General features: G+C 37.7%; 2 protein-coding genes across 2 annotated transcripts in view; one reads left to right on the top strand and one right to left on the bottom strand.

The window, feature by feature from the left end:
- DOCK2 (dedicator of cytokinesis 2) overlaps positions 1-26,780 on the top strand; it is a 160,284-nt gene that overhangs the window by 48,571 nt on the left and 84,933 nt on the right. Inside the window, exons 26-27 of the mRNA XM_059483513.1 lie at positions 7,360-7,508; positions 13,351-13,443. Coding sequence (XP_059339496.1) covers positions 7,360-7,508; positions 13,351-13,443 — 242 coding nt within the window. The remainder of the gene's footprint in view (positions 1-7,359; positions 7,509-13,350; positions 13,444-26,780) is intronic.
- The window catches only part of INSYN2B (inhibitory synaptic factor family member 2B), a 30,005-nt gene continuing 22,296 nt past the window's right edge, over positions 19,072-26,780 (bottom strand). Inside the window, exons 3-4 of the mRNA XM_059483514.1 lie at positions 24,234-24,308; positions 19,072-20,816 (exon numbers count right to left, since the gene is read on the bottom strand). Coding sequence (XP_059339497.1) covers positions 20,630-20,816; positions 24,234-24,308 — 262 coding nt within the window. The 3' untranslated portion in view covers positions 19,072-20,629. The remainder of the gene's footprint in view (positions 20,817-24,233; positions 24,309-26,780) is intronic.

Below are 26,780 nucleotides of genomic sequence, written 5' to 3'. Positions count from 1 at the left end.
TGCTGTGCCCTGGGTGCTGGACTTGCTCTGTGTCCTGCCTCACCTGCTGACACTGAGCAGCCAGCAGCTGCCGAGTGCTGGCCTCACAGGATCCTGTGCTTCTCCTTCCTTCATGTTCCTATTAGAGTCCAGGGCACAAAGAGAATTTGCATCTTGCAGAGCTGTTAGAATCTGTAGGTCACCTGCTGTGGTATTTTCAAGGTCCCCAGGACAAAGAAGGAAATGATTGAATCTGACTCCATGTTCTTAGAAGACTAATTTATTGCTATATTATGCTATATTATATTATGCTATACTAAAGAATAGAGAGGATCCTTATAGAAGACTACAAAGAATGATAATGAAAAACTTATGACTCTCCAGAGTCCCAACACAGCTGGATGGTGACTGTTCATCCAACATGTGAATTGTTTTTACTGAATCTCCAGCCACATTCCAAAGCAGCAAAACACAGGAGAAGCAAATCAGACAATTCTTGTTTTCATTTTTCTCTGAGGCTTCTCAGCTTCCCAGGAGAAGAAATCCTGGTAGGATTTCCCAGGAAGGGAATTTTTAGAAAATATGACAGTGGCAACCTTCTTTTCTGTGGTTCTTATCTAAGCTGGGGAATTTTAACTGAGATTCAACAATGAATGAAAAATATATAATTTTTAAATCATTATTCTGGGCCTTCCCAGTAAACCAAAGAGTTAAATTGCAAATAACAAAGAGGGAAGACTTTTAACAGGAAGATTGCTGCAGTTGTGAACAGACGTCCTTTGTGAAGAAGCACAAAGCTTTAATTGAGCACTGGCTGCCATCAGAAGTCTCACCTCATTGAAAGAATGTTGTTCACTGGCTTTATTTTTAAGGCTTTGTTCTAAATCTGTATTCAGATGACACCTATGTCCTTATTAAATTGGCATGCCAGTTTTTAAGTGGGCATGAAGCCATCCTAACAGATGGATATGACTACAGGCATGCCAGGGAATCAAGAGAAGTGTTTCCTAAGGGAGACAAAAGTGGTGTTAAATCTTTATTACCATTTTGGCTGCACGTATGAGGCAGTCAGGAATGAAACCCATCTGTGATTTTTGCTGAAGGAGACCCAAATGTCTTTTTTAATGACATGATTGCATTAATGACTTAAGAGTTTGAATTTCATTTACCTGGTACATAAAAAATCATTAGCTATCTTCCAAAGCGCATAAGGTGAATAGAAGAGTTAAAAAACCCGACCAAACCCAAAATAGAAAACACATAACTCCTTAATCTTGGACAACAATGGATCTACCTGTTCTTATGCAGGAAGGTGCTGCCAGGAAACCTCTCCAAGAAATGGGTTGGAATTTGGGATTGATGACTATGCATAATACTAAATCTTTTCACAGACCTTGATGAAGAAAATGCAAGATGGTCAAATTGTATGCTGATATTTTATGTGTTCACATAAAAGTTGGGGCAGCTAGACTAAAACCAGACAGAACAGTTGGGATTTTTCATGCTTTTGAACATTAAAGAATAGATTGCTGGCAATGTTCTTACATTATTTATCAAGCAGAAAAGAAAGCAGCTAGTATTTAAATAGGCATCTTCTCCTCTCCATGTCTCTCCCTTGTCTGTCTTGAGCTTTCCTGGAGCATGGAAGGAGGTGTGAGAATATGAATTGCTTCATCACAGGCTAAGAGATTTGTTTAGGTTGGAAAAGACCCTTAAGAATGAGTCCAACTATAAACCTAACCCTGCCAAGTCTGCCACTAAACCATGTCCCCACATCCACCCATCTTTTAAATCTTCAAGGGATGGTGACTCCATCCGTGCCCTCGGCAGCCTGGGCCAGGGCTGGACAACCCCTGAGGAAGTTTCTGCTACTTGAGAGAGCAACTCAGGGAGTTGTAGAGGAGGAAGGTCCCCCTTGAGCCGCCCAGCTCCCTCAGCCCCTCCCCATCAGACTGAGCTCCAGCCCCTTCCCAGCTCCATTCCCTTCTCCTGCCTGACTCCAGCCCCTCTGGGCCTTTCTTGCTGAGAGCCCCAGGACTGGGCAGAGCCCTCAAGGTGTGCCCAGAGCGGTGCCCAGCACAGGGACAGTCCCTGCCCTGCTCCTGCTGCCACACCCTGGCTGGGCACACCTGGGCCATGTTCAGGTGTCCCCAGCACCCCCAGGTCCCTCCTGCCTGGAGCACAGCACCTGGCACCTCACCCTGCTGGCCTTGGCCCATCCATCCAGCCTGGCCAGGTCCCTCTGCAGAGCCCTTCTGCCCAGCTCAGTGCCATCTGCAGCCTTGCTGTGTGTGCACCCAGTGATGAGCCTAAATCATCAACTATGACATAAAGTTTTCTTTTAGCTATATTTTTAATTACAGTCTTCCACCATTTTCTTAATTTTTCCTCCTTTTCCCAGGCCAGTGAATTGTTGATGTTAAACAAGCACTTGCCTCATTTTCCTTATGTAACTTGTGCAATGACACCTTAGTATTAGAATCAGAAATTTATATACTGGTTCAATAAACTTTCCCTTGTCCCAAGATAGTACAAGAACTTCATATTTTATGTCATGTCCTAGTGAAATAGTTTTAGCTGGTTTTTCAAAGTTACAAGGGAGCAACTACATGTTTATATTTACTTTAGTCCATCTGCAGGCTCAGGCTGAGATCAGGCCTACCTTGCTACAAATACTGGTTTTTTCCCATTTTTGGAAATGGATTTTGATTCTATGTGTTTTTCAGAATATTTTGGAAGTTCATCCTCATATAGGATGACTTTAACTGGTAGGGGTCTTCTAAAATCTAATTAGTTTTTCCTTTTCTTCTATTTATGAATAATGTCCTAAAAGTGCATTACAAAATTAAGTAATTCTCCTGTATAATCAACAAGCTGAGTTTAGCTTGCAGCCAGTCAAAAAATATAGACATAAAGCATTAATATTAACCAAACTAATTTACACAAAAAACCAAATTTTCTTACTAAAATCTATTGATTCTTTTCATATTAGTATTAATGGAAAGTTTGACCTTTTTTAAAGGAAACAATATAGCTAAAAGTTAAATAACCTCTGAATTTCCATGTAGCTTGACACTTCAACATTGTTCACATCTGAAAATACCCTGTAAATAATTGATCAGCTGCATATGTTTTAGGAGATTCTGTATGTATCAAATATGGATCCAATCTTAATTTATATTACCAAGTACAACAGGGATTACCAAAGCTTGCAGAGTAATTAGCTCTAAAAACTGGAGGAAACCAATTGTACCTTCTGCCTCAGCTGTTCCCTCAGTACAATAAGAAAATTTGGTCTATGCAAGAAGCCCTGCCTTCTTCATGTTTAAAGACTATGGAATGGCTCTATATGGGAGAAAAAATATGTCAAAGACTTGATTCTTTCACTAAAATATGTGTCTGTGGGCTTTAAATGAATTATAGACAGCAGCAGACATTTTGCTTCCTGGGAGGAAGCTTTAAGTGACCTCTGAAGGCTGGTATGCCTCCACTCCTCTTGAAGGTGTTTGGTGCAAGTTGTTAGTTGTGATCTCATTTATGTTTCCTGATTATTGATCAAATGTGCATCCCTGGCATGTGAAGTCAGGTGTAATTTGGTGATTAACACTTACCTTGAATCCTAGGCATTTATTTTCTATATGAGGACAAATTAAAAATGTACTTTATCTAGAAGAGAGGATTCCTCTTTCCAATGATTTTCTCAATTTAGTCTCTTACTTTGCTTTTGAAATAAAGCTCATTAGGTATAGGTTTTATTATCCGGTTGCTCCTGGAAACTTTGAAAGCTACCCCAAAGGAATTTTTGTATTTGCTAACTGTCAGACAGTTCAAAGGGACATCTAATAGCTTAAAATTGAGCTGGATATTATTTTGAAGGAGTGAGGGCAATAAGTATGTTTATCCTGGCAGATGTGAGACTGGAATATGCAAAGAACCTTCCGTCTCTTTTGTGAGAGGTGAAAAGTGGCTGAGATGTCACATAATGTGATGTGACTTTGAACTTTGCTGGTTTGAGCAGCCTGTTAGCACAGTACCCCCTACTGATGCCTTTTGAAGTGCAAGTGTTTTCAAGCATTATTTTTAAGAATGGAAGTCATGGGAAAGAGTTGCCAGCTAAATTTCTCACATGCTGCTGATTTGGAATCTGTATTTCTACATGTCATTACAGATTAGTAAAGGTTGAATGTGTTTGCCTAAATATGTTCATCTTCATGTTGAATTAGTTGTAACTAATTACCGTGTCTGTTGCAGATTGTTAAAGTTATGCATCCTTATTCAAAGTGTAATTTATACAGAGCAGATTGAGAGCAGAGAACTTGTGGCACAAAGTGTTGCCATTGGTAAAATTCTGCTGTAACTGCAGAGTTCAGGTAGGGAGAGGGATGCAGGTGAGTTTTACTGCCAAGAGTTTGCTTGGTGTATGGGATCCACAGTGCTATAGAGAAATGTGGTGTTTAGCTGCTGCTGAATCATTCCTTCAGCATGTCCTGCACACAGTCAGAGAATCTGCAAAGGAACACAGGGATGGAGCAGAGCAGAAAAGAGAAATTTTACTCTATGTGTATTTCTATAAATAATTATATGTGAAACAGTTTTTATGTCTCACTACAGATGCTGTGCATGTTCTAGGGATTAAAATGACAAGAAATGGGTTTCACCTGTCTTGAGAGTAATGAGTTTGATATCCTCTCCTCTGATATAGGACACCTTGATGTTTGAGTCCACAAATAAAAATATGACAAGCACCAAAAATGTCATTATTTATGTATACAGGCGTATATGTAGCTTTGTTCCTAAATTTCTGACAGTCTCTGTCCATTTTGCAGAGATTCAGGGTCTGCTGTAAATTTCTTCTGTGTTGTGGCACTTGCTATCCTTGTCTTCTCTGTTCAGTTGCTGAGTTTTCATTGTAGCTTCTTTATATGTAGTTTATATATAGTTTATATATTCTTTATCTGTAGTTTATATGTAGTTTACATACATATATATATCTTTATATATAGTTTCTTCCTATATGTAGTTTCTTTATAAGCTGGTCATTTGCAGTGCACCAAGCTCCTGTCACACTGCCTCTGATTAGCAGTTTTGGCAATCAAGGATCCTAGAATAGTTGAAGAATACTTGGAAAGAATCTGGGAATGTGTCCAGTCCAACCTCCAGCTCAGCATGAGGTCAGCTCTGAGGTCAGAGCAGGTTGTTTCAGGACAGACTGTGCAACCTGTTAGTTCTGCTGCTTGGCTGTCCATGGGAGGGAGAGGCTTTTCCTTACATCCAGCCTGAGCTGCTTTCTTGGCTTGTGATTCCATTTTTTCACTTGATCTGATTCCCTTTAAAATCTGTTAAACCTGTGCCATCTTTCAGGAGGACTCTTACACTTATGGTCCTTCTGCTAAGCACCATTAAATGGAACTTGGTTAGCATTAAGTGCTATATCCAAAATACACCTTAAATATTTTTGGAGTGGTCAAAATCTGAATGAATAAATTCTGAACTGATCATACAGGGAACTGTTTCCCCCCAGGATAACCTTAGCCTGTCGAAGGACAGTTTCCACAGATAACAGTGAAAACAGAACTTAAGTTTGATTACTAGTTTTTTCAAGAGTAATGAGCTAATAAACTCTTATATAACTAGCACTTATTTGTTGACTGAATGTATAAACCCGTGATTTAAAAGGTCCTATCACATTTCAGCAAGTTTTTAGGTATTGCATGTAACTTTTTGTTGCTAATAATGTTTCTTTGGTTTAGTTTTGGCTTCAGCTAATAGCAGTGCATTTGTTGCAGTCACAATTAGTTAGAAGTGGTTCATATGAGCAAATCAAGAGTGTTTGTTAGGTATTGAATTACATTTCAATTTCAGAAAACTGATAACATTTGCTGTCTGCAGTTGGTGACCACAAAGCTGCCATTCCTGACTTCTGGTGGTTCTCTGTGCCCATGAACACAAACCCACCCAGAAGTGCTTTAGGAGGGCTGGAATCCCCTGCTGCTGGGCTCCACTCTGTGGTCTGTGAGAGCAGCCCATTGGTTTCTGCTGCAGAGGAGAGTCTGTGGCCTGCAGGAAGTGCAGGCAGCATGTCTGTGCAGAATTGGGCACATAAAGGAGCTGTAGGCTCTGTGAAATTCATTTTTATGCTGCTGTTCAAGCAGGTCCTGTGTTGATATGCGTTCTTTAACTGCTGTCTCACTGGTGAGTTTGTAATTTAGTTATTGGGTTAGATTTGTCTTGCAGCTTGCAACAAATGTTGTAGAAATAGTTACCAATAGTAGAGATACTTTCTGAGACAAGAAATTATGCTGCTCTTCAGTCATGATTAAAAGCTCTTGGCTTCATGTAGCTTGGAGCTGTTACTTCAAATAAGAATAATCTGCAGAGACTGCTTCTGTTGCCTCATCTGCAAAATTCAGTTATCATCTACTTTCCATTCCTTTCCATTCCTTTCCCTCCTTCCCTCCTTCCCTCTTTCTTTCCCTTTTTCTTTCTCTCTTCTCTTTTTGTCTCTTTCTTTTCTTCCTTCTCTCACCCTTCTGTCTTCCTGTACTGATGCCCTTATTCTGGGGGGATTATGACCCCCTGGCTTGTTTTAAATCACATATTATAAAGTTTCACCATATCTCACCCTGTCCTTGTTCATCAGGGAGTGCACTGTGTGTCCAGGTGCTCTAAATCATTCTTTAAAAAAGGTTTATGTTTTTTTATTCCCGGATAGATATTGTTCTCATTAAAGTCATTTCAACTGTGTGTATTTTGTACTCCTGACATTTCCTATAGACACCTCTCTTTTAAAAACTCAATGTACATGTGAGACTGGAATGTAACTTCATATTCGTGTCAGCTTCCTTAAATTTAAATAAAGATGAATGTATGCACAGCTCTCACTATCTCAGGTTCAATAGGCCTTTCATTAGAGTCTTTTCTTTGTCTGCATTCTTTTATGTACCTTCAGAAGAAATGTTTCAAAAATTATGCACATAGTTCTGTTCTGCTGTTTGACTCTTACTTTCAGAAATAAGATAATAAATACAGTAATTTTCTTACATTAAAATACACCATTACTAAAACAATTTATTTCAGGATGCTTTGTATTTAAGTGAGTAATTTGTCCCCAAATGTTTGATATAAGCTGAACAGTGCTCAGAATTTAACTGAAGAAAATTATTTTGATCAGGAACTTTTGGTTTTGATATATGAAAATACTGTAGACTTATGAAAATACCACACAAGTTTGGAATATTCCCAAGGCATGATTGGAAAATCAGCAATTCCACATTGGGACTGTGGCTGTTAAAGCATATTTTGTTTCACTGTTTGAGGGACGGTTTCTTTGCATTAGTATTTCATTTATATTTGTAGCTAAGACAATTTGCTTTCTTTCAGAATGCAGGGACATTCTGCTTCCTGTGATTACAAAAGAGCTGAGGGAATTACTGGAACAGAAGGAGGACCAGCAGCTCCAGGTGCAGGAGAGGAAGTACTGTGTTGAATTACTTAATAGCATCCTGGAGGTTCTGAGCTGTCAAGACCCTGTAAGTATTGATGATGATGTAGAGCCCAAGTCTGTAGAAAGCCTGAGCTGATTAGGAAGTAAATTATTGATGATGATTAATCTCTTTCAAATATTTAGTACAAGTCAGTGGCAAATTGAACTTTTCTCCTATTTTTCATAAACTCAACCCAAAGGGCAGTTGAGGTGTTGAAGATGAATGCTGACTTCTGAGTAACCTCATTCAGCTGAAGATGTCTCTGCTCACTGCAGGGGGTTACATGACCTTGTAAGGTCCCTTCCAACCACAACTTTTCAATTATTCTGTAATTATTTTAATTATACAGAATAAATTTCAAATTTCATCGTGCTCCTCTTGTAAAAACCCCTGTAGTTTCCGCAACAATGCTTTTCAGTGTTCAAATGTTGTAGGGTGTGGTTTCTGCTTTCAGCAATGTTTGGGTAAAACAGATTACTATATTTCACTTGGAAATTGTAGTTTCTTTATCAGATTTCTGACATTTTTGAACACTGAAATTTTCATCTGGGTGGTTCTTTTTTTTCCTCATTTGAGAAAATGTTGAATTGACTTTTAACTCCCTTTCTTTTTAATGAGCAGTAGGTTATTCAGTGAAACTTTTCAATAATTTGAGGGATTTATTCTGAGAAAACATCATAATTAATTGCTTTAAGAAAGCTGTAATTTCATTAACCTGTGAATATGTGCTGATTTTTCCTCAACTATAGTTTTCTGATACATATGTTCAAATTTTGCAGACTTTGGATTAAGGCAAGCTGTCATTTTGGGAGTTTTTCACTGTGGCTCCCTGGATCATTTCCTAGTAAATGAAATCATTACAGCATATATCTTAATTTCATAAAAATCTTTGATACTGCTGAGGCTTTTCAGTTTGCACAGGGCAATCTTTCCATGTGTATTATGAGCTATTTGCCTCATTGGTTTAGACTTAAGCAGTTCAGGAGGGATTCATCCAAGGGGATGCAAAAGAAATATTGGAAAATATAAATTTGAAATGTAATTCTTAAGATAAATGGTGAGGGCATGATAGGGCAAAAACTGAAGCTATCATCTCATAAGGCTTATAATGCGAAGTAACCAGTTTTGTTACCCTTTAAAAGGTAAAACACAGTTGTAAAGCAAGATGGAGTAATACTTTCTCTGTGTGTACCATTTAACTGAAGTTTATTTTTGAATCTAACAGTTGCTGTCCATAGCAGCAGTTGCTGACATGTAAGACTCATTAAAGCCTACTGAAAATATGGGTTTGTAGCTCATCTTTGTGAGAGTGAGAGCATTATGCAGAACAGCAGAATTGCTGAGAATTTAAAACACATACATTAAAAAATATATACTGAAATTTGTTCAACAGAAGTGGCATTTCTGCAATAGTTTCTTTCAAGGAAAGTAGACTGGAGATTCTCTGTGAGATGTTTGGGTCACCATTACCCACAGATTGTGCTTGCAGCGAATACTGATGCATTTCTGATATTAGAAAAAAAAGCCCCCGGGGGTAAGTTTAAGTCCAGCAGTGGTATCAGAACATGCTGAGCCCTCCACAGGCATCATATTTCATAGAAATATTGTAGAATAGTTGGGATATCAACAAAAGAACCAGATGCTTCTGTTGCAGAAAGTCCATACCCTGGCCTGCCTCTGGCAATACAACTGCTGGTTGGAGAAAATATGGATTTTAGAATATATTAATCGTGTGTCATTAACTGTAACACTGGGCTCTGTAACCACAACTGCAAGTGTGTAGCTTTTTCCTTCCTTGACAGAGGAATGCACGGATTATTATCTCATTTTTTTAACCAAGCAGTGATCCTGCTTCAGTACTGAAAATCTTCTATTAAGATGACTTAGCTGAAGGAGGAAAAAGGAGTAAAGGAAGGGAACCCAGCAGCATCCAAGGATCACACTGTCATTTCTCTTAAAGAGTCACTACAGATTTCTCTGGAGTGTAACACACATGTTTATTTTCCAGCTAAAGTGAGAACTCTTGTTTCAAGGCTGTGTTTGCCTTGCAGCAGTAAATACTTTGTAACCTGTAGGCAAATGAAAGAGTTCACATATGGCCAAGTTATTGTTTGGCAGTGTCCTTCAGGATGCCTTTATTGACTGTGATCTAGATAATCTAGATACAGACATTGGTTTGGGAATTAACCTAATTATTTCAGCTGGCTACACTTGAACCCTAAGATGAAGGTGGTTTTCTATTCAACAATTCATTCCCTACCCTTTCTTAGCCCCCTCCTAAGAAAATTTGACCTGCAGGAGGAGAAAGCTCCAGCCTTTAGTAGCAGAATCATGTTACAATATTAATAACACCAATGTCTTGTCCTTATTTCTTCTGTTTTTTCTATCTCAGTAGAGAAACCTTGTTTCAGACTACTATTCAAAACTTTTTGGAAACTTAACTTTGATCATTTTCCATTGCATTTATTCTGTGGAAGTCACCAGAAATAGAAGGCACACAAAGGACAGGGAAGAAAAAACAGCAGTAATTGCTCTGTTTCATGTGGTGAAAATTTATACTGTGAGGTGATCTTTGAAGTAGTTACTGAATTTTTGAAGAATGTGTTTTCTTTGTCAAAGGAAAGGATATTTTGATATTACCAGCTCTGTTCTACTGTTGTGCTTCACATTGTTTAGCAAGTGGGAACATGGGAATCATCAGATCCTTGTGCTCAAATGCTGTTTTCTTCAGCTGCTGCCTCACTGCTGGGTTCTGCAGGTAGCCAGCATGTTGTTAAAATCTCTGGTTTGTCTTGTTTTTGTATTTGGTTTTATGACTAGACAGTCACTGTTGGGTATCTCAGTGAAATGCCTGGGTTTGATTTTAAGATTCCTCTCCAGCAAGAAACTTTTGGACATAAATGGCATTGTTTTGACTTAATCATGCCTTAAATTAGCCTTGTAGCTTGAGATTGTGCTTCAAGCAGTTCAATGCAGTTCAATATCAGAACTTCAAGTAAGTCTTTGATGAAGGTCATGGTGAAATCAGTGATTTTTTTGTTTCTGTTTTAATTGAAAACACTTCCTTTTGCCTCTTTACAACACTTTGTTTCATGCAGTCTGGCAGTCCTCCATGAGGCGACTTTGTCTCTAATCTGATATATATGTTGTTTTTTAATATTTCCTGAATCAGAACAATTTTTTATTTATAGTGCTTACAAAATTAAATGTAATGGTAAATGCCTTCTCTTGGAATCTACAGTGAAATCTTGGTTGGCTATAAGTGCAAGAGAGATGAAGAATCTTTTCCTGTTCTGTGCATTGTCAGTAATTGGTAGCAGTTGCATTTTAAGCTGTTTAGCAAACAAGCCTGGAAGCATTTTCAGTAATTGTAAAGAAATGTTTAAGCATTTCCCTAACTTATGGCAGATCTTAGGGCTTTAGCAAAAGAGAATTTCAAAGGAATGTTGTCAGGAATTCTGCATGTTCTTTCAGGGCCAATTACCTTAAGGTCTTCTGCGGAGACTTTTCAGCCAGAACAATGCAGAATTATGAATTATGGTTTAAAAAAGAAATTGTTATCCTTTTATATGTGCCTTTATTTGTGAGTGTGTCAAAGAAGGAATACAAGTTACAGAACTGGGTGCACCAGAGAGTGAGCACACAGGATCTGGCTGGTGCAGAGCTCATTTCCTCTGTGGCTGCCCACACAGTGCCATGGTTTAGATTTGTGACCAGAACATTAATATATGATACAAGTCGTTAATTTAGCTCCTAAAAAAATCTTATGCTTAATCAGTGGACTGAAGCCAAATGATGGTGGGTTTTCCCATGTCATCCTTGCAAAGAGAAGTATGATCTGAAAAAGCAAACTAATGTAGTTCGTTGTTAGACTGTCTTCTGAGGCTAGAAGCTGTAAGATAAAAGACAAAATTTTGTGTATTGACAAATGTGTGAAAACAATTTTTGTTAATTTCTCTATGTCAGTATTGAATGCCTAGCTGTTTCTTAGATTGTCAAGAAGAAAGGAAGTCCCAGTTCCATAGAGAAACCATTTTATTTTGTTTTATTTCATTTGCTAATGTTTCTCTGAAAATTCAAAGGTCTAACAGAAAATAACCTTTGTGTGCTTGAGCATATGTAATAGTCTTTCCAGGAAGGGTTTGTTATGTGCTACTTGTGAATTAAGAATAGAGCTCATCTTTAATGATGGAGTCAGGGCTAAATGTTAAAGCTCATTATGCTATGTTCTGAACTGTTACTAATTATGGTATAGCACATACTGAAATGCGAAAGTGAACTTGCATTATATGAGCCCTAATCTTTGAATTTAAAAAAACGGGAAACTAATGAACAAATTATATCCCTCTGCTAAGTGCTCCTACATATCATTATCAGTCTTGGCTGTTGATAATATTTTTTCAAATTATAGTGGTACACAGTGTTATAAGAACAGCAAATGTGTCTTCACTGCAGGCACTCTCAAGCATAGTTGTGTTATAAACATTGGACTGTACCAGAGAAAGTGAAATTTTAAAGAAGGAAACACCAAATACAAATTATTCTGTGACTATGTTGTTCATTTATAGAATATAACAACTTCTGAAATGCTGTGACAGGCGAGGAGATCACTTGTGTGATTGTCATAGTCAAATGTAGGCACAGAGTTTGTGGTGATTGGAGTGGGGCAGGCCCAGCCCGTCCCCATGGGCACAGCTGTGAGCAGCACTGACAGCAATGAGCCCTGGAGTGCCCAGGGGCACTGAGCAACCACCAAAGGGAGCAGAGGGCACACAGGGGCAGGGCATCAACAGGAGGGGATAAAAGGTTGGGCTAAAGAACAAGAAGGGCAAATGCTTGAAGCCTTCTGAGGTGGCCTGATGTTACTCTGTGTGGATTAAAGCTTTCTGAAATTGTATGGGGACACTCTCACCATACTCTTTATTGTGGCCATCTCAACTGTGACATGTGCTGCAACAGTCAAAGGATACAGGAGCACTCAATGGTAACAGGATGAATTGCCAGGTGTGAGGAAAGTCCCTGTTTCAAGGTGTGTGGCTGATCCAGAGCAATCAGAATAGGAGAAAGATAAAGGAGATGTTGGCTGACTCAGATGGAAAACAGGACCTGAAGCAGTTTCTCCTGGGATAGTACTGGGGCTCAGCTGCCTAAAATGTGATCAAGAGCTCACCATGGCTTCTGTGATTGTGGTGCTCTTTCCATGCTATTTCTGACATTAAATAAGGGTCTGGGTGTAAGGTAAATATCCTTTTCTAGAAATTTGCTTAGGCTTTTCTTTCTTGTTGCATGCTGGCTTCCCAAGTTGTCTAGTGATCAGAGTAAAGCCAATGAAACTGGTGAACAGAATGTCATTCCCATTTGCTCAGAGTTTTAGAATGAATAATCAAACCTCCTTCAGCCTACAAGAGCAGAACTGGGGCCAACTGTGTCCAGTTTGTGCCCTCCCAGAGCAACTCAGGTAAATGAAGACAACTTTCTCCTTTAATGACTCTGTATGTGTGACTGCCAGCTATTTATTTGTGACGTTCCTGAGCTCCAGCCTGCCCTGAGAGCACCGACAGACATGGGGAGCTGTGAGAGAATTTGCTTTAACTGTTCCAGGGTTAAGCTACAGACTGCTCGGTTATGGGGACAACAGGAGTCCTCTGAGAGATGGGAAGTGAAACAAAAGACAGCTGTGAATTAGATTGGGCTGAAATTGGACACAAATATTCCATTGAAATTGCTGGAATTAAGGAGCAGTGTGAGCAAGAAGAATTAGTGTTACTCTTTCAATAGGACTGTTACATTGTACAACTTGAACTGTCAAAATGGAAATAATTGGTTTCTTCTTACTTTTCAAAGAGATACGATTTTAATATCAAAACTCTGATTTTTTCATTTGCAGGCTTCAACTTATCACCACATTCAAGAAATAATGGTGCAGCTACTACGCACAGTGAATAGAACTGTTATTACCATGGGACGAGATCCATTAAGTGTGAGTAATATTTGAATGCATTTTCAATGCTTTGAAACTCATTTTATAGTTATCCTGGAAAAAAATGCAAATATAGCATTTGTGAATTATTGAAAAATATAGCACATTGTGAATATATTTGTGAATATATTATTCCTTATGTATTATTTTTTTAATTTAAAAAGTCTCAAGCTTTACTTTTTGTTTTCATTCAGCTGTGACACTGTAGTCACAGTGTTTTGAAGTGTAGTTGAAAGATTTGAGCATTCTTTAAGAGAACAAATGATAAATAGAAAGGTAGTTGATAATTGCAAAAAAGCAGAAAGTTTTACCTTTCCTGCATAAAGGACATGGTTTAAGACATTGAAAAGAGTATTTCTACAAATCTAAAGTGAAATGGTATAAGAAAAACTGAAAAAAAGTATTTGGGCATGTGATGGCACTCACCTGAGGATTTTTTTTGTGAACATTCTATGATTTTAGAGTTATATTTGAGAACAGATTCTGCAGTTTATTCAGATTTAAGTACACATCTTCTGAGTGCTGCTCTGGATTTAGACTATTTGCGACAATGCAAAGAATTCATTGGGAATGTGGAGCTTGCCCTTCAGACTGTTCACTTATAACAAGATGCTTTTTAATGATTTGTCTTTGGAGATTTATTTTATTCTACAAAAACATAGCATCATTTACTTGATGATTTTTGGCCACAAGAGATACATTTTATGCCTTTTAAAATGTCCTGTGTTTCTCTGTTTGCTTCTATGGGAAAATAACAGTTTTAGATCATTGCCAGCCAGAGCATGTGTGCCTCCTAATGATTAGGCTCCTAATAATTGAGGAGACTAATTGAGTTCCTCAGAGGAAATATTTGCCAATGGGTGCTTGGAACTCCCTGGTGGTACATCAGCAGGTTTGAGCCATCTCTGTAGCTGTTTATGTGAACTCTGTAGCTGTTTATCTGAACTCCAGGCTGCTGCTGTTCATGTGGAACCCTTGGGCACATCCATGGGCACAACAGGAAATGGTTTGAAACTGAGACCAGTGACCCTTACAGCTCTCTAGAGTGTTGGAAAATGTTTTTTGTACAAGGAAGGCATGATATGAGTGTTGTGCATGACCTAACCAGTCTGTTAAGGAGTACTTCTGGATACCATAAACAGCACATGAAAAAGCAAAATGAAGCTGTTTTAATCCTGCATAAAAGATCCATTAGGAAACCAGTAGGAAATAAGCTGGTTACAGTAAATTGAAATGGCTTGGAAAATCTGTTTCTTTTTTCCCCCTTCCATTTACTGTAATTTCTTCAGCTGTTTTAACCTGAAAAGAAAAAATTCAGTGTGAATTTTGAAATGTCATTCCCTTTCTTCTAATTATACTCATGAGCACCTCTGCATATGCGTGTATTGGGCATTTTAGAGGTTTTTCAAAGGGGTATTCCAATAAATTGCTACATTTTCTATAGCTGAAGCAACACTTAACAAAATAGCCTTTCACATGCAAATAAATTGTTTTTAACGAACAAAAGTCTTTGGTATTCAGAAAGAACTGGCAAAAGAAGCTTTTACTATGCTCTGCGTGCTACTTTAGTCACCAAGTTAATTTTCAGGTTTGCTTTAACACTTTTGAGAGGGTCAATCTTGCTATGAAAGCCTGAATGCTTGATCTTTTCAAAATTAATCACTAGTCAAGAATTATGTCCTGGAGAATGCTTAGATGAGCTCAACTTGCTGAAATTGTGGGGAAGTCGGCAAGGACAGGGGGGACATGTGGAGTTTCTGCAGCTGGACTGTGTAGCTGAGGTTATACAGGTACAAGTGACATTTCAAATGGGGACAAATCTATCACTTCTGGGAGGACAGGAGGTTATTCTTTAGGTTTTAAATCTGTTACTGTGTTTGTGAACGTTGCAGGTGTTTTTATTAATTTCTGCAGTGTCATTTACTGTAACTTGAAAATGCTGTGGAAAGTAACGCAAACACTGATTTACACTGATAAGAAACAATGGTTACAATTTACAGTACCTCTAATTCCTTACAAGTTTAAATGCCTTGCACCTGACAGATAACTGGATTTGGTTTACCTGAGAGGTTTTTTGATTTCTGACAGGGATAAGCAGGTTAATTTTCATATTCAGGTGGTTTTTTCACAATCCTCTAGCTTGTTGGCAGAGATGTGGGTTTACAGTTGCCTGGATCTTTTTGTGCTGCGATACCAGTTGAAGGGAAAGGGAAAGGGAAAGGGAGGTTCTGCCTTGGGCTTAGCTGGTAAGTGCCTGCTGGGAGCTGTGTTAGTGTAATTACTGAGAAGAGTCAGGCTCAGAACGAAATAATCTCCCCAGGAGAAGGAGGTGGCGGTGGAAAGGTAATTTGGCTCTCTGCAGCTACTGCAGGGAAGACTTAGTTAAATGCCATTCTTGCCTTCAGTGTGGTGCTTTAGCAGCTGAAGGCTTTAACAGCTGCTTGGTTGTTTTCACTCTTAAAACCCCAGAAAACCTTGACTGTTTGTAGTCATAGAAGTGCATCTACACTTTCATGAAGAGCTTATTGTCTGAAACTGGCTATTCAAGCTTTACCTTGAATAGTATTTCATGAGATTTAGGCTTGTAGATAAAGGTCATTGTCATGCAGTGAAGTCCTCCTACAGGAATTGTAGAAGTCAAATTTATAAACCATGTAGAACACAGAAATATTTGTTTTCAGTCTTGGCCTGGTTAGGTAAATAGAAATATCATAAATCCACCATATGCACCTTAACGGTTTCCTTTTGTACTTCCAAACTTGATTTTGCTCACAATATCAGTTTAACGTTATGAAGTCAGTGTAGCTAAGCTATGCAGAGATGGTTTTAGACAATATTTATATATAATATTGTACAAATAAAACTTTGCCCAAAAGAAATCTGTGAATTTAGTTAAGCAGAGCTACTCTAGAGCAGACAAGGACCACAGAAACTATTTGCAGAGCTGCCATGGTTGGAGAATTTGATATGTTCAAATATACTCATGGTCTAGCTAAAAGCTACAGCTTTTTTGTTTGGTATTCAAACTGATATCCTTGCTCTACCTGGAAATGTTGCAGAATGATTCCATGACATGCCTGTTAGCTTTCCATTAATTTTTCTTCTCCCAAAGAACAGCTGTTCCCTTCCTTTGTAATCTAAACATTATTTATTATTAATTGACTCCTGAAACCTAATAAAAATATCTCATTTTATTGCAAAGGATAACATCACATTTAAAGGGCCAAGAAATATACAAAACATACATTAGAGATCAAGTGCCATTAGGAAGGTGTGTGTGTATGCTGGCAGGATTATTATAGTGCACAGAACCATCATGAACTGCTGTTGCAGGAGACAAATCAGTATTTTATTCATACATTTTTAATTTTTAAAGAAGGTTAGTTTGACTCCATAAAACAACAATTTCAAATACAGTAATTTTGGGATATACTGCATTCTGTGCAATGCTTTATGTATAGCATATATCAAATAAATATTTCTCAGAAACTCACAATATTTTTGTAATCAAGTGCTATCAAGTAGCGGTGGTTTGGGTTTTTTGGTGGAATTTTTTTGACAACTTATGGGGGGTTTGTGTATTTTATTTTTATTTAGGAATGTGTTTGTATTTCTAACATTTCTTTCCTGCTCTGTGAGCTAGTTTTAGGAATTATGCTGTAATTTTGTAAACTAGGGAAGTTTTTTGTAGCCAGTACTTTTATCTTTGAACAGTCTACCAATTTATACTGCTCTTCCAATCCTCACACTATAAATTTTGTAGTGTGTATCTGGTACTATTTCATTTCCTATAGGAATGAATAATTAGTTAATAAAAAGATTTTTAAATGTTTTTAAACAATTTTTGAAAATATTTAAAATATTTTAAAATCATTAAATTTTAAAATATTTTAATAATAAAAAACCCCAATGCTTTCCTATCATATTTTCATATAGCCAAGATTCTTCAGTTAGGTGTTACAAAGCTTTAATTATTTTATGTTGCTAACATATGCACATTTGAAAACCTGAACAAAACAGCATCTGAGCAGCATTACCCTGTTCCTGCATCCACCACTGACATCTCCTCACCACCTTTTAGTGAGACAAAAACCTTTTTTTCCAATTTTCTCTCTCTCCTGTTTCATGTAGAAAACCTTTTGAGTGTCGAGCACTGTGGGAATGGCTGGGGTAAAAACTCCTTGCAGCCTTCCTGAAGGAAAACACTGAAATTGCATATTTCTGTCCAGGAAACAGATGTCTTGGGGGGGTGAGCTTGAAAACTCTGGGAAGGCTGAGAGAGAAGTGGGTGTTCCTGCAGGGCTGAGGCTTGGCTGGCCTGGAAACCTCCTGAGCTTCCCTGCTGCCCTGGGGGCACAGCTCACAAACAGAATTTCACATCCACACCTCGTGGTCCAGACTTTACTGACTGAGAGAAACCAAAAACCATCAACTCAGGAATCTGGAAAACAAAAGCTAATTGTGACTGGGAGTTAAGGATTGAAGTTTGGTTATGGTTCTGAATCCCATCAAGCTCAGATGTTAAAATATGAAACCCGTAAGCACTTAAATCAGAGTATTTCAGATGCAGCACTTATATCAGAGTATTTCAGATTCAGCACTTAGATCAGTGTATTTCAGATTCAGCACTTATATCAGTGTATTTCAAATTTAGCACATAGATCAGTGTATATTTCAGATTTTTATGAGTATTGATGTTTCTTGAGGTCATAAGAAAGACTTAGAGCCTTACTTGTAACCACCTTTGGTTGGACTTTGTTAAACTAAGAAGAGTGTTTCTGTTTTGCATAGTTCTCCTCACCCCAGGAATTGATTGGCGCTATGTGGTGAACCAAAAGGGTGTGGTTTGTTTAAATTAAATGTTCTGGATCCTTTGAAAATAAATTGAAAGCATCATATGCATTATGTAAGCAAACCCAAAATCAGATAGCTTAAAATGAGCACTTTTTGTGCTTGTCAACAAAAAAAAAGGCAAAAGGATGGCTTTTGTATCATAAATTAGTAAAAATGGGTTCAATACAGAGAAAAAACTTGCTGGTTTTACTTGTGTTAGAGCTCTTGGTGTTGCTTATTATTATATTTTACCACAGGGGATATTGGTCTTAAAGTATTATTTTAATGCACAAGAATAATTTATACACTAATAAATCCTTCCCTGTATCAATTATAAATACTAAAGCAACAAAGAAATGCTGTTGGCACAGCAACACAAGCAGAGCTTGAGTGTAACACAGTGATGTATTCTGGTGGAGTCATTTAATTCTTACCTTTTTTATAGCCACAACCTATTATTGAAGAGCTTTTCTGTCTCACTAAAGGCATCTAAAGACATTAGTAAAAAAATAATTTCCTTCTGAAAAGCCTCTAAAGTAACAACAGTTTTGTTTTTGTCATTTCTGTACTAACTGAAATTAACATGGAAATGGTTTTTAAGCATCAGTCCTTTAGAATTTTGATAAATTAAGCCATGGCATAGTGCAAATTTTCTTCTTAAACATTTGTTTTATAAAGAAATTAGTTCCTCCAGACAAAATTTTTCTGTGCAAAATTCTTTTTAATGTATTTTCAAATATGTAATTAACCTTAGGAATTCAAGGAACACAGAAGTGTACAAAAAGTGTACGGACATTTAAAACTAACATTGCACAATTAATACAGGATTACTTAGAAAAATAAGATGCAGGGATTAATCTATTAATACCCTGAACCAGGGCCACTTCTAAGAAAAGGTCTGCAGTACATTCCACTCAACTTGCTTTGGAAAACCTTTTCCCCCCTGCCCCCATATGAAAGGTGACCATGTTTTGATGAGTAAAATAATGGGATCACCAATCATAAATTGGGTTCCATTGGCACACCCTGTGCTAATGGTACCTTGAGTGTTTTTGGAGGAAAGAAGTAGCTGCACTGACATTTGATAAAATCTTTTCAGCATATATATATATATATAATTTTTTGTGCAATACAGATCAGTTCACTAAATATTTTTTTTATGTTCCATTTTTTATCATATATTAATTTACATCTTAAGGCAAAAAAAAATCTCGGGATTTTCTGGTACAGCAATACAGGTCTTAAATGGATAGAGTGGGCAAATGATTCTGTAAGACAGTAGCCAAAATAGTAATTCCTCTTTTTCCAGCAATTGGGTGATGACATCTGAGGGATCATGTCCACTTTTAGGCTTCCAGGCGGATGAAAGACATCAACTCACACCACAGGATGGCTGTGGCTGCAGCATGGGACACGAGAGGCAATTGAAAATTGGGTTTGTTCAGTCTTTTAGAAGTGAAGATGTAGGAGAGAGGTCTCATGATCCATGTAGCTCTTCTTGCAGGTGTGCTTGGGCAAAACAAGATGTAAAAACAATCAGAATGCAGGAAATTCAGATCAGGTGTTAGGAAAACCTGGAACAGCCTTCCCCAAGGAGCTGAGGATTCTTGTCCTTGGAGATATTCAGACCTCAAATTCACTGAACTGGACCTCGCTTGAGCAGGGGTTTAAGACAAGAGTTACAGGGACATTCTCTGGCTTTGCAACTCCCCAGTTCTTTTCAGAGAAGTCCATTAAATGACTTCTAAATGGTGGCTTTTTATAACAAACAAAGAAAAAGAGTTAAAACTTAACCTGAAATTCTTTTGTTTGTAGTTTAATATTAGATGACAGCAACAAAAATATTTCATCGGGGATGTGAAATAATTATAATTGTCTCCTCTGAGGAGAGATTTGTTTGAACAATTTAGGTTTCCCTGAATTTGTTCTTGATAATGTGGTTTGTTCAAAGCTTGATGAAGATTTTTCCTTTTAGTCAATGTTACTTATAAATGGGAAATAAAGGCTGGGTGACATGCTTAGCTTTGTCTACCATTGCTTTTTAAAGTAGAGATTTGAACTTTGTTATTTTTGGAAAGTTGAAAAAAAGGTCTTTACAAAGCATATGAAAGTATCCTTGGGAATAAAAGAGAACTTCCTTTTCAAAGAATCCATTTCTTTTCTTGAAAATAGTATCTTCATGCACCTTTGTTCAGCGAGCTAATTTAATTAAATTCAATTATTTTGATTTTTCAGATACTCTAATTAACCATTCTTAACCTTTGTGATTTCATAATAGCACATTTTCAGGTGTGTGCTCTCAAGCTCTTTCTGTTTTATTGTCTTTTGAAAATTAAAAGGATGCATGAGGAAGTCAAATCCACCAGAAGCATTTTCTTTTCACCTTTTTTGTCTTTCTCCTTAACTCCTTTTTCTCGGGAGCTGGAGGATCAGGTGGTGGCTTCTGAGGAGAAGCTGAAGTTGCATTTTGCTCTGCATTGTCCAGTGTTTTCAAAATCTGATGAAATCTTCCTTCTTGTTGTCTGAAGTCATATTCTACACTATGGAAAAAGAATTAGAGACCTATGCTACTGAGTGAGAAATTCCCCCTTTAAAGAACATGTCAAAGGCTGCTTCCCTCATCAGAATAATTGGTGTTATTCAGTGATACAGCCTGGGGTAAACACAAGGGGTTAAAGGGTTGCTCTTTTGAAAATAAGTTCACCTCTTTTTTTTTTTTTTCTTGGAGTGAAAAATGTTACTTTAAGTGAATTAAGAATTCCAACATTGTGCCCAAAGCAATAGGACAAAAATGAAAATGTACCACCATAACCTTTCAATACATTTCATTCAAAGGTCAGATTTTGATCCCATAATCTAACAGTCATGTGCTCATAATTAAAAACTCTCACATGCTTAACTTTGCTAAATGTGAATGTCTCCCACTAGGACACAGGCTAGGAATAGAAATATATGAAATGAAACAGTATGTAAGTCTTTGAGATTAGTGGTGTTAGTTAAGAGGAAAGTAGAACTCATTTCCTCAATTGAAAACCCTAATTATTATTGATGTCAAACAAGAGCCAAGATGTTAATTAGATAAGAGCAGATGAGTGCATTGAAATAAATTTAAGGTTCAAAAATGTCAGTGTGGACAGGGTTTAAGCAGTATTGTGTGTATTTTCCTTATTTCAGTCACCTCTTCTGGGCAGGAGAGTGAGTTGTATCAGCTTTGTCTGCTGTGAAGGCTTTAGGAGAGAGTGGAAAGGTTGTATTTGCTATGACAGGAAAAGAGCCTTATTTAAGGGAGTTGGGATGTCACTTCAAGGCCCTGAAGCTGATTTTGGCACAGATCAGAAGAAATCTGTAAAGTTAGCAAAAACTTTGAATTGTATTTTTATATAAAATTCATAAACATCACTACATAGTATGTTGAAATTAACTAGAAGATTGTTTCCTTTAATTCATGTGTCTTGGGATTTTTCATGAAATAATATAACTCAATGGGTAAAAAGAAAGCAGGAGGATAATTTTCATTTAGAAAATGAACAGGAAGTAATGCATAATAAATATTAAAAAAGCAAAAAGAAGTGATATAAAATCAGTGCCTCTTGCATTTTATCAGCTTATTATGAAAACTGTAACTTAATACCTTTCAATATTCACAGACCAAGGGTGCTGGAGAATGAAATGTTGGGTTTATAGAACATGAAAGGATAGCATCTGCTCCTGTGCCTTTTCTCCAGCCTTCTTCAGAGTTTTTAATTTAATGTTGGAGATACCATCTCCAGAGGCAAGAGGTCAATTCAGTCTTCATTTAATACTGTCCATGATAACTGGCTTGGGTTGCTACTTGCATTTGCTTATTACAATACAAAAATTTCTATTACACAACCTGGATGGAAAATCCTAAGCCTGGAATCCCTGCTGGGTAGTTAATAAAGGCAAATTTACAGTCACTGTTAGGCTGAAAAGCTCTTTATGACTTTAGTGATCAGTGTAATCCACAGGGGGATTTCTATGAGATTCATGCATTGTTTGACTGAGGGATTGTGTGATAAAGATGGTTCAGTGACTGCAACCCAGCACTCTGCATGTGCAGGGCTTGCAGCACTGAGTGAGGCTCCTTAGGAGCAGGAAAACTGGGGGCGAGAAAAAAAATCTTGATTTTAATCACAACTGTGATGCTGTCTCAGGGGAAAATACTTGCATGGACATTTCAGGCCACGTAAAACACAGGAACTGCACATGTTTGTCTGGAGCAAACACTGACAACAATTGCTTCTTTCAGAATATTGTCTAAAGAACTTCAAATATTAGTTACTCAGAATGCTTTTTCACAACCACATCCTGTGGAACACCTCTGTAAATCAAAAACTATTGTTTCTTTACTATTTCCTCTTTGTCTCTTAAAAGTAGGAACTTTTTAGATCACCTGTGTTCTGCACATGTTCTATTAATCATTGCAGTGTGAGCCTCCAGGCACCATTACTGCTGCAAACTACCTGTAAATCAAAAAGGCCCCTGAGCTTTTTCTTACTTCCTCTGTTCTTTCTTTTGAATGATGGTGCTTGTTGTTCAAGATCTATCCTGCACTGAAACCATGTAAACCTAAAAACACAGGGTGTTATTGCAAAGAGAGAAGGCATCCTGTGCTCAAGGGAGGTCTGTATATAAATTCTGGGGAGTGACCTGTTCATGTCTAGCCCATAAAATACACAGAGATTGTTTGTTCAGAGACCACGATCAAGTGAAGGAAATCTGTTTTTTCTTTTTTTTCTTTTTTTTATGGATACAGTCTGTGCTCTTGGATAAGTCATGTAACTTCCCAGGGTATCCAAGGGGCTGTTAAGACCTCCAGCTTTGTCTCAGAGGACTTGTGGTGTTTAATTTGTGACATGTTAATTACTTGGAAATTTCATTACCAGAGGTTTAGGACATCAGTGTGGGACTGAGCTGCATGTTGAACAATAGGTTCCAGTGCTGTGTCTAGTTTGTTAAGCTCTTTACTAAATTTGGTTCATGCAGAATGTGCAGTGTGAAAAACACTTCCATGTAAGTATTTTCTATTAATTATTTCCATTAAAAAATTAAAGTTATAGTGATTACAAACTGTTGAAGATAATAGTCTGCCGTGTTCTTTGAAATGAAGGAAAAGCTTCCAGCCTCAAAGAGAAATTCTGTAACTCTTTATTTTTGTAAATGGAATCAAGTAACCCAAGGTGTGGGGTTTCTGCCTTGTAACTGAGCTTGCAGAGATTGGATATTGTCTTTATAAATTCCCTTGCTGAGTGGACAAGGTACATGTGCAGCCCAAGCAAGACTTTGTACCTGCTGGCTTTGGGCTTGATGCCTGGACAGCTGAAGGCCCTTAGAGTGTGTTTGTACAGACATAGCATTTGAAACATGTGCAGCTCCCAGAACACAGCCCTGAAATCTTTCTGGCCATAAGAGTTTAGATAAACTGCACTTTAAATCTGAAGTAGCCTACACTCAAATTGTGCTTTCTGATATTAAAAACAGCTGAGGTGAAGATGTGGGAATTTTGGGTTTGTTTTGCAGGTTAGCATGAACTGTAGCTGTAGCCCACTGGCATTCAGAGAACTGAGAATATATCTTTTCCAAGATCTAAAATTACTACAGAAACCCTAGCTTTAAAAATGTACCACATAAAGGAATTCCATCATCAGAAATGGTATCACAGCTCTTCAAAGCATGCCAGTAATAACACTGTGAAACTTTAGAGGGAAATTTCTGTTTGAATTCTCCCAAGTCCAGTTCCCCTTTCCTTTCAGCTACCACCACTGTGAATTGTTTTCTATTTGGGGAACAAACCAAGCACCTCATACAAACCACTTTATTTTTTTTCTTAAAAACTGTTTTTTAAAAACAGTTGTGACATTTGACAGGTGTGAGCAAAGCAGTGTTTTGTGCAGCTGGGGTGTGCAGGCAGGACAGGACTGGGGGGAGCAGGGTACCTGTAGATGATGCACGCCGTGTTCTGGCAGGTGCTGCAGTTGTTGAGGTCCTGCCCAGTGTGGTAGAAGTTCCTCCTGGAACAGACAGCAGTCCATGAGATGTGGAGTTACAGGCACAATAACAGAGCTCTGAGGCCTTTATGAACAAAAGCCACTCTGTTCACCACTTCTGTTAGTTCTACTAAAAATTCTAGTACCAAATTCTAAGCTGGAAGATTTCTTTAAACACACACAAACCCTGTGAGCCTTGTCCTGACCTCTCCCACCTCATGCTGTTAAGAGTTCTGGTTGTTGGTTCTGGTATGAATACTTGTTATGAAAACACTTAGACATGGGACTGCTTCTAAAAAACACATTTTCAAGTATTTGAAAATCCATGCAATTTTCTGAATCAGCTGATCTCTGTCCTTGTGCTTTCCAGTCTTCCCTTTTCATGTTTCCTTATTTGACTATAACCAAGTCAGATTTTTACTGCTGATAAGTTACAAATTTGTAGTGTTGAGGAAAAAAAAAAGTGAGTTTTCATGCTTAACACCAACTAGAGCTGAAGTATTTTTATGATGGAGAGACCTGTGAGAGAAACAGGTTGAGATTGGTGGCTCATTACATCCGAAGTGTAACACTTATATTTAACAAGTTTTATTTGAATTAGGGGAGATCAGTTGGTAGCAAAATAATTTTCTGATTATTTTGGGGAAAATTGGAGTTCTTCATGTATCTTGTTGTGCTGTCAATAAAAGTGCTTGGAATATTCAGTGTTACTGTGAGGTAAATCTGCCAAGGTGTATTGAAGCTTCTCACTGAATCTCAGAGAGACACTTCAAAATATTTGACAATTTTTTTTTCAACCATGTGGTAACTGAACAGAAATGGATTATAAATATTGCTGGATAACGTGACCATGCTTCACTGCAAATTAGTCTTTGCTATGGGCAGATTCACAAACATAATTGAAATTTAGATTCTCCCCTAGAGAGCTGCATGCAGGGGACAAGGAGTGGCTGTTCCTTTTTGTCCCTTCCTGTGGAACCACACTCAGGTGGTGACTGGATGAAGGTTACAACAGAGAAATGACTGCTGAGCTTGAGACATATTTGGATCCCTACCTCCAATCTTGCCTCTTACCTGAATTTTCAGTTTGGAGTGTTGTAAATAGTTTTTGCATTTTTGCTGTTAGTTTGTCTATGTGGATTTTGTCTCTTGTGTTTGGGCTGTTACAAATTTGGTGCTAGAAAATCAAATGGAACAAGCCTCTGAGAGAGGGTATGTAACACTGAGGGAGGAGCTGAATTGCATGGGGAAAATGTTAGATAGAATTTATGTGGTCACAGGGGAAACTAAGGAAAGTATTTTTAATGATAACAACCAGATGGACATTACTAGTTAATGTTTCCAGATTAAAAAAGGTAATATGTATGGAGTAAAATCACATGCTAAACTGATTTAAATTGTTTGAATTTTTTTTAATGAGTGTAAATTCTTATTTGAATTTTGAGTTGGAATGTTATTCAACAGAAACACAAGTTAACTTCAATTCCAAGCTAAAATACTTGAGAAAAGAAAGAATTCTTCATTATTTTTTCTCTTTTTTTCCTTCAGAAATTGTAAGAAAATTGGAGTATATAAAGCTGTGGCCTCTGTTAGTTCTATCCTGAGAGTTCTGCCCACATAGGCCAAGGGCAGACCCTGGTGCTGGGTGGTGTAAGCACTGCAATGTTGTGATCTGGGCTCTTTCTGCAGCTGCACCTGCACGAAACCCTCAGTGCAGCCTCCTTGTTGTGGTGTCTGCACAGTTTGTGGAAATGTGGAATATTACCTGATTTGGTCATTATTGTACCAGTAAATACAGCTGATACACAGGATCTAATTTTAGAATTGAGTGCAGTTTTGCATGCATAAGTGATTTATCTACATGCATGAGATGCCTGTGCTGAAGACTAAATTTATGGTAGCATAATCTCTTCATGTTCTTTTTTCTTTAAAAAATGAAATGGAACCGTTATTCCCTTGATTTGTTTCTGAGTTTTTCAAAGATAAGTTGCTTGAAGGATATACTACTTTACAACAAAACAGGACTTTAAAGTGTGTCCTAGATGCAATTACTAAAAGAGATGCTTTTGGTAGCTTGGGAAGCTTTATTAGGATATTCTGAAACCTGTTTTGAGCATAAAAATATTTAAAATTCTATTTTAACTTTGTCCTGTCTTTAGATCTTAGTTGCATTTATGGTATTATTATTATTTATAACACATAATAATGCATGAATAGTGCTTGTAGCCTTGGCACAGTCTGTGTCACCATAGTGACAATAAATACAGGGTTTTTACATTGTATGGGGATGAGAAGGGAGCCACTGTGAAACCTGAGAGTCTGAAGTGAGTTCTTGCTGACAGCCTCCACATGCTCTGTCCTTAGCTCTCAGTCTGGCACTCCTTGTGTATCTGACCCTGCCATGCTCTGAACACCCTAAATCTAAATAAAAAAGGGAGGTGTTAAGCTGGGTCTTGCACTGGATTTTGTAAAGGCAGTGTCAGCTAAAGCCAAGCT

The sequence above is a fragment of the Ammospiza nelsoni genome, chromosome 16, assembly GCF_027579445.1.
Source record: "Ammospiza nelsoni isolate bAmmNel1 chromosome 16, bAmmNel1.pri, whole genome shotgun sequence".
NCBI lineage: Eukaryota > Metazoa > Chordata > Aves > Passeriformes > Passerellidae > Ammospiza > Ammospiza nelsoni.
This window is presented reverse-complemented; position numbering and strand designations above follow the sequence as displayed.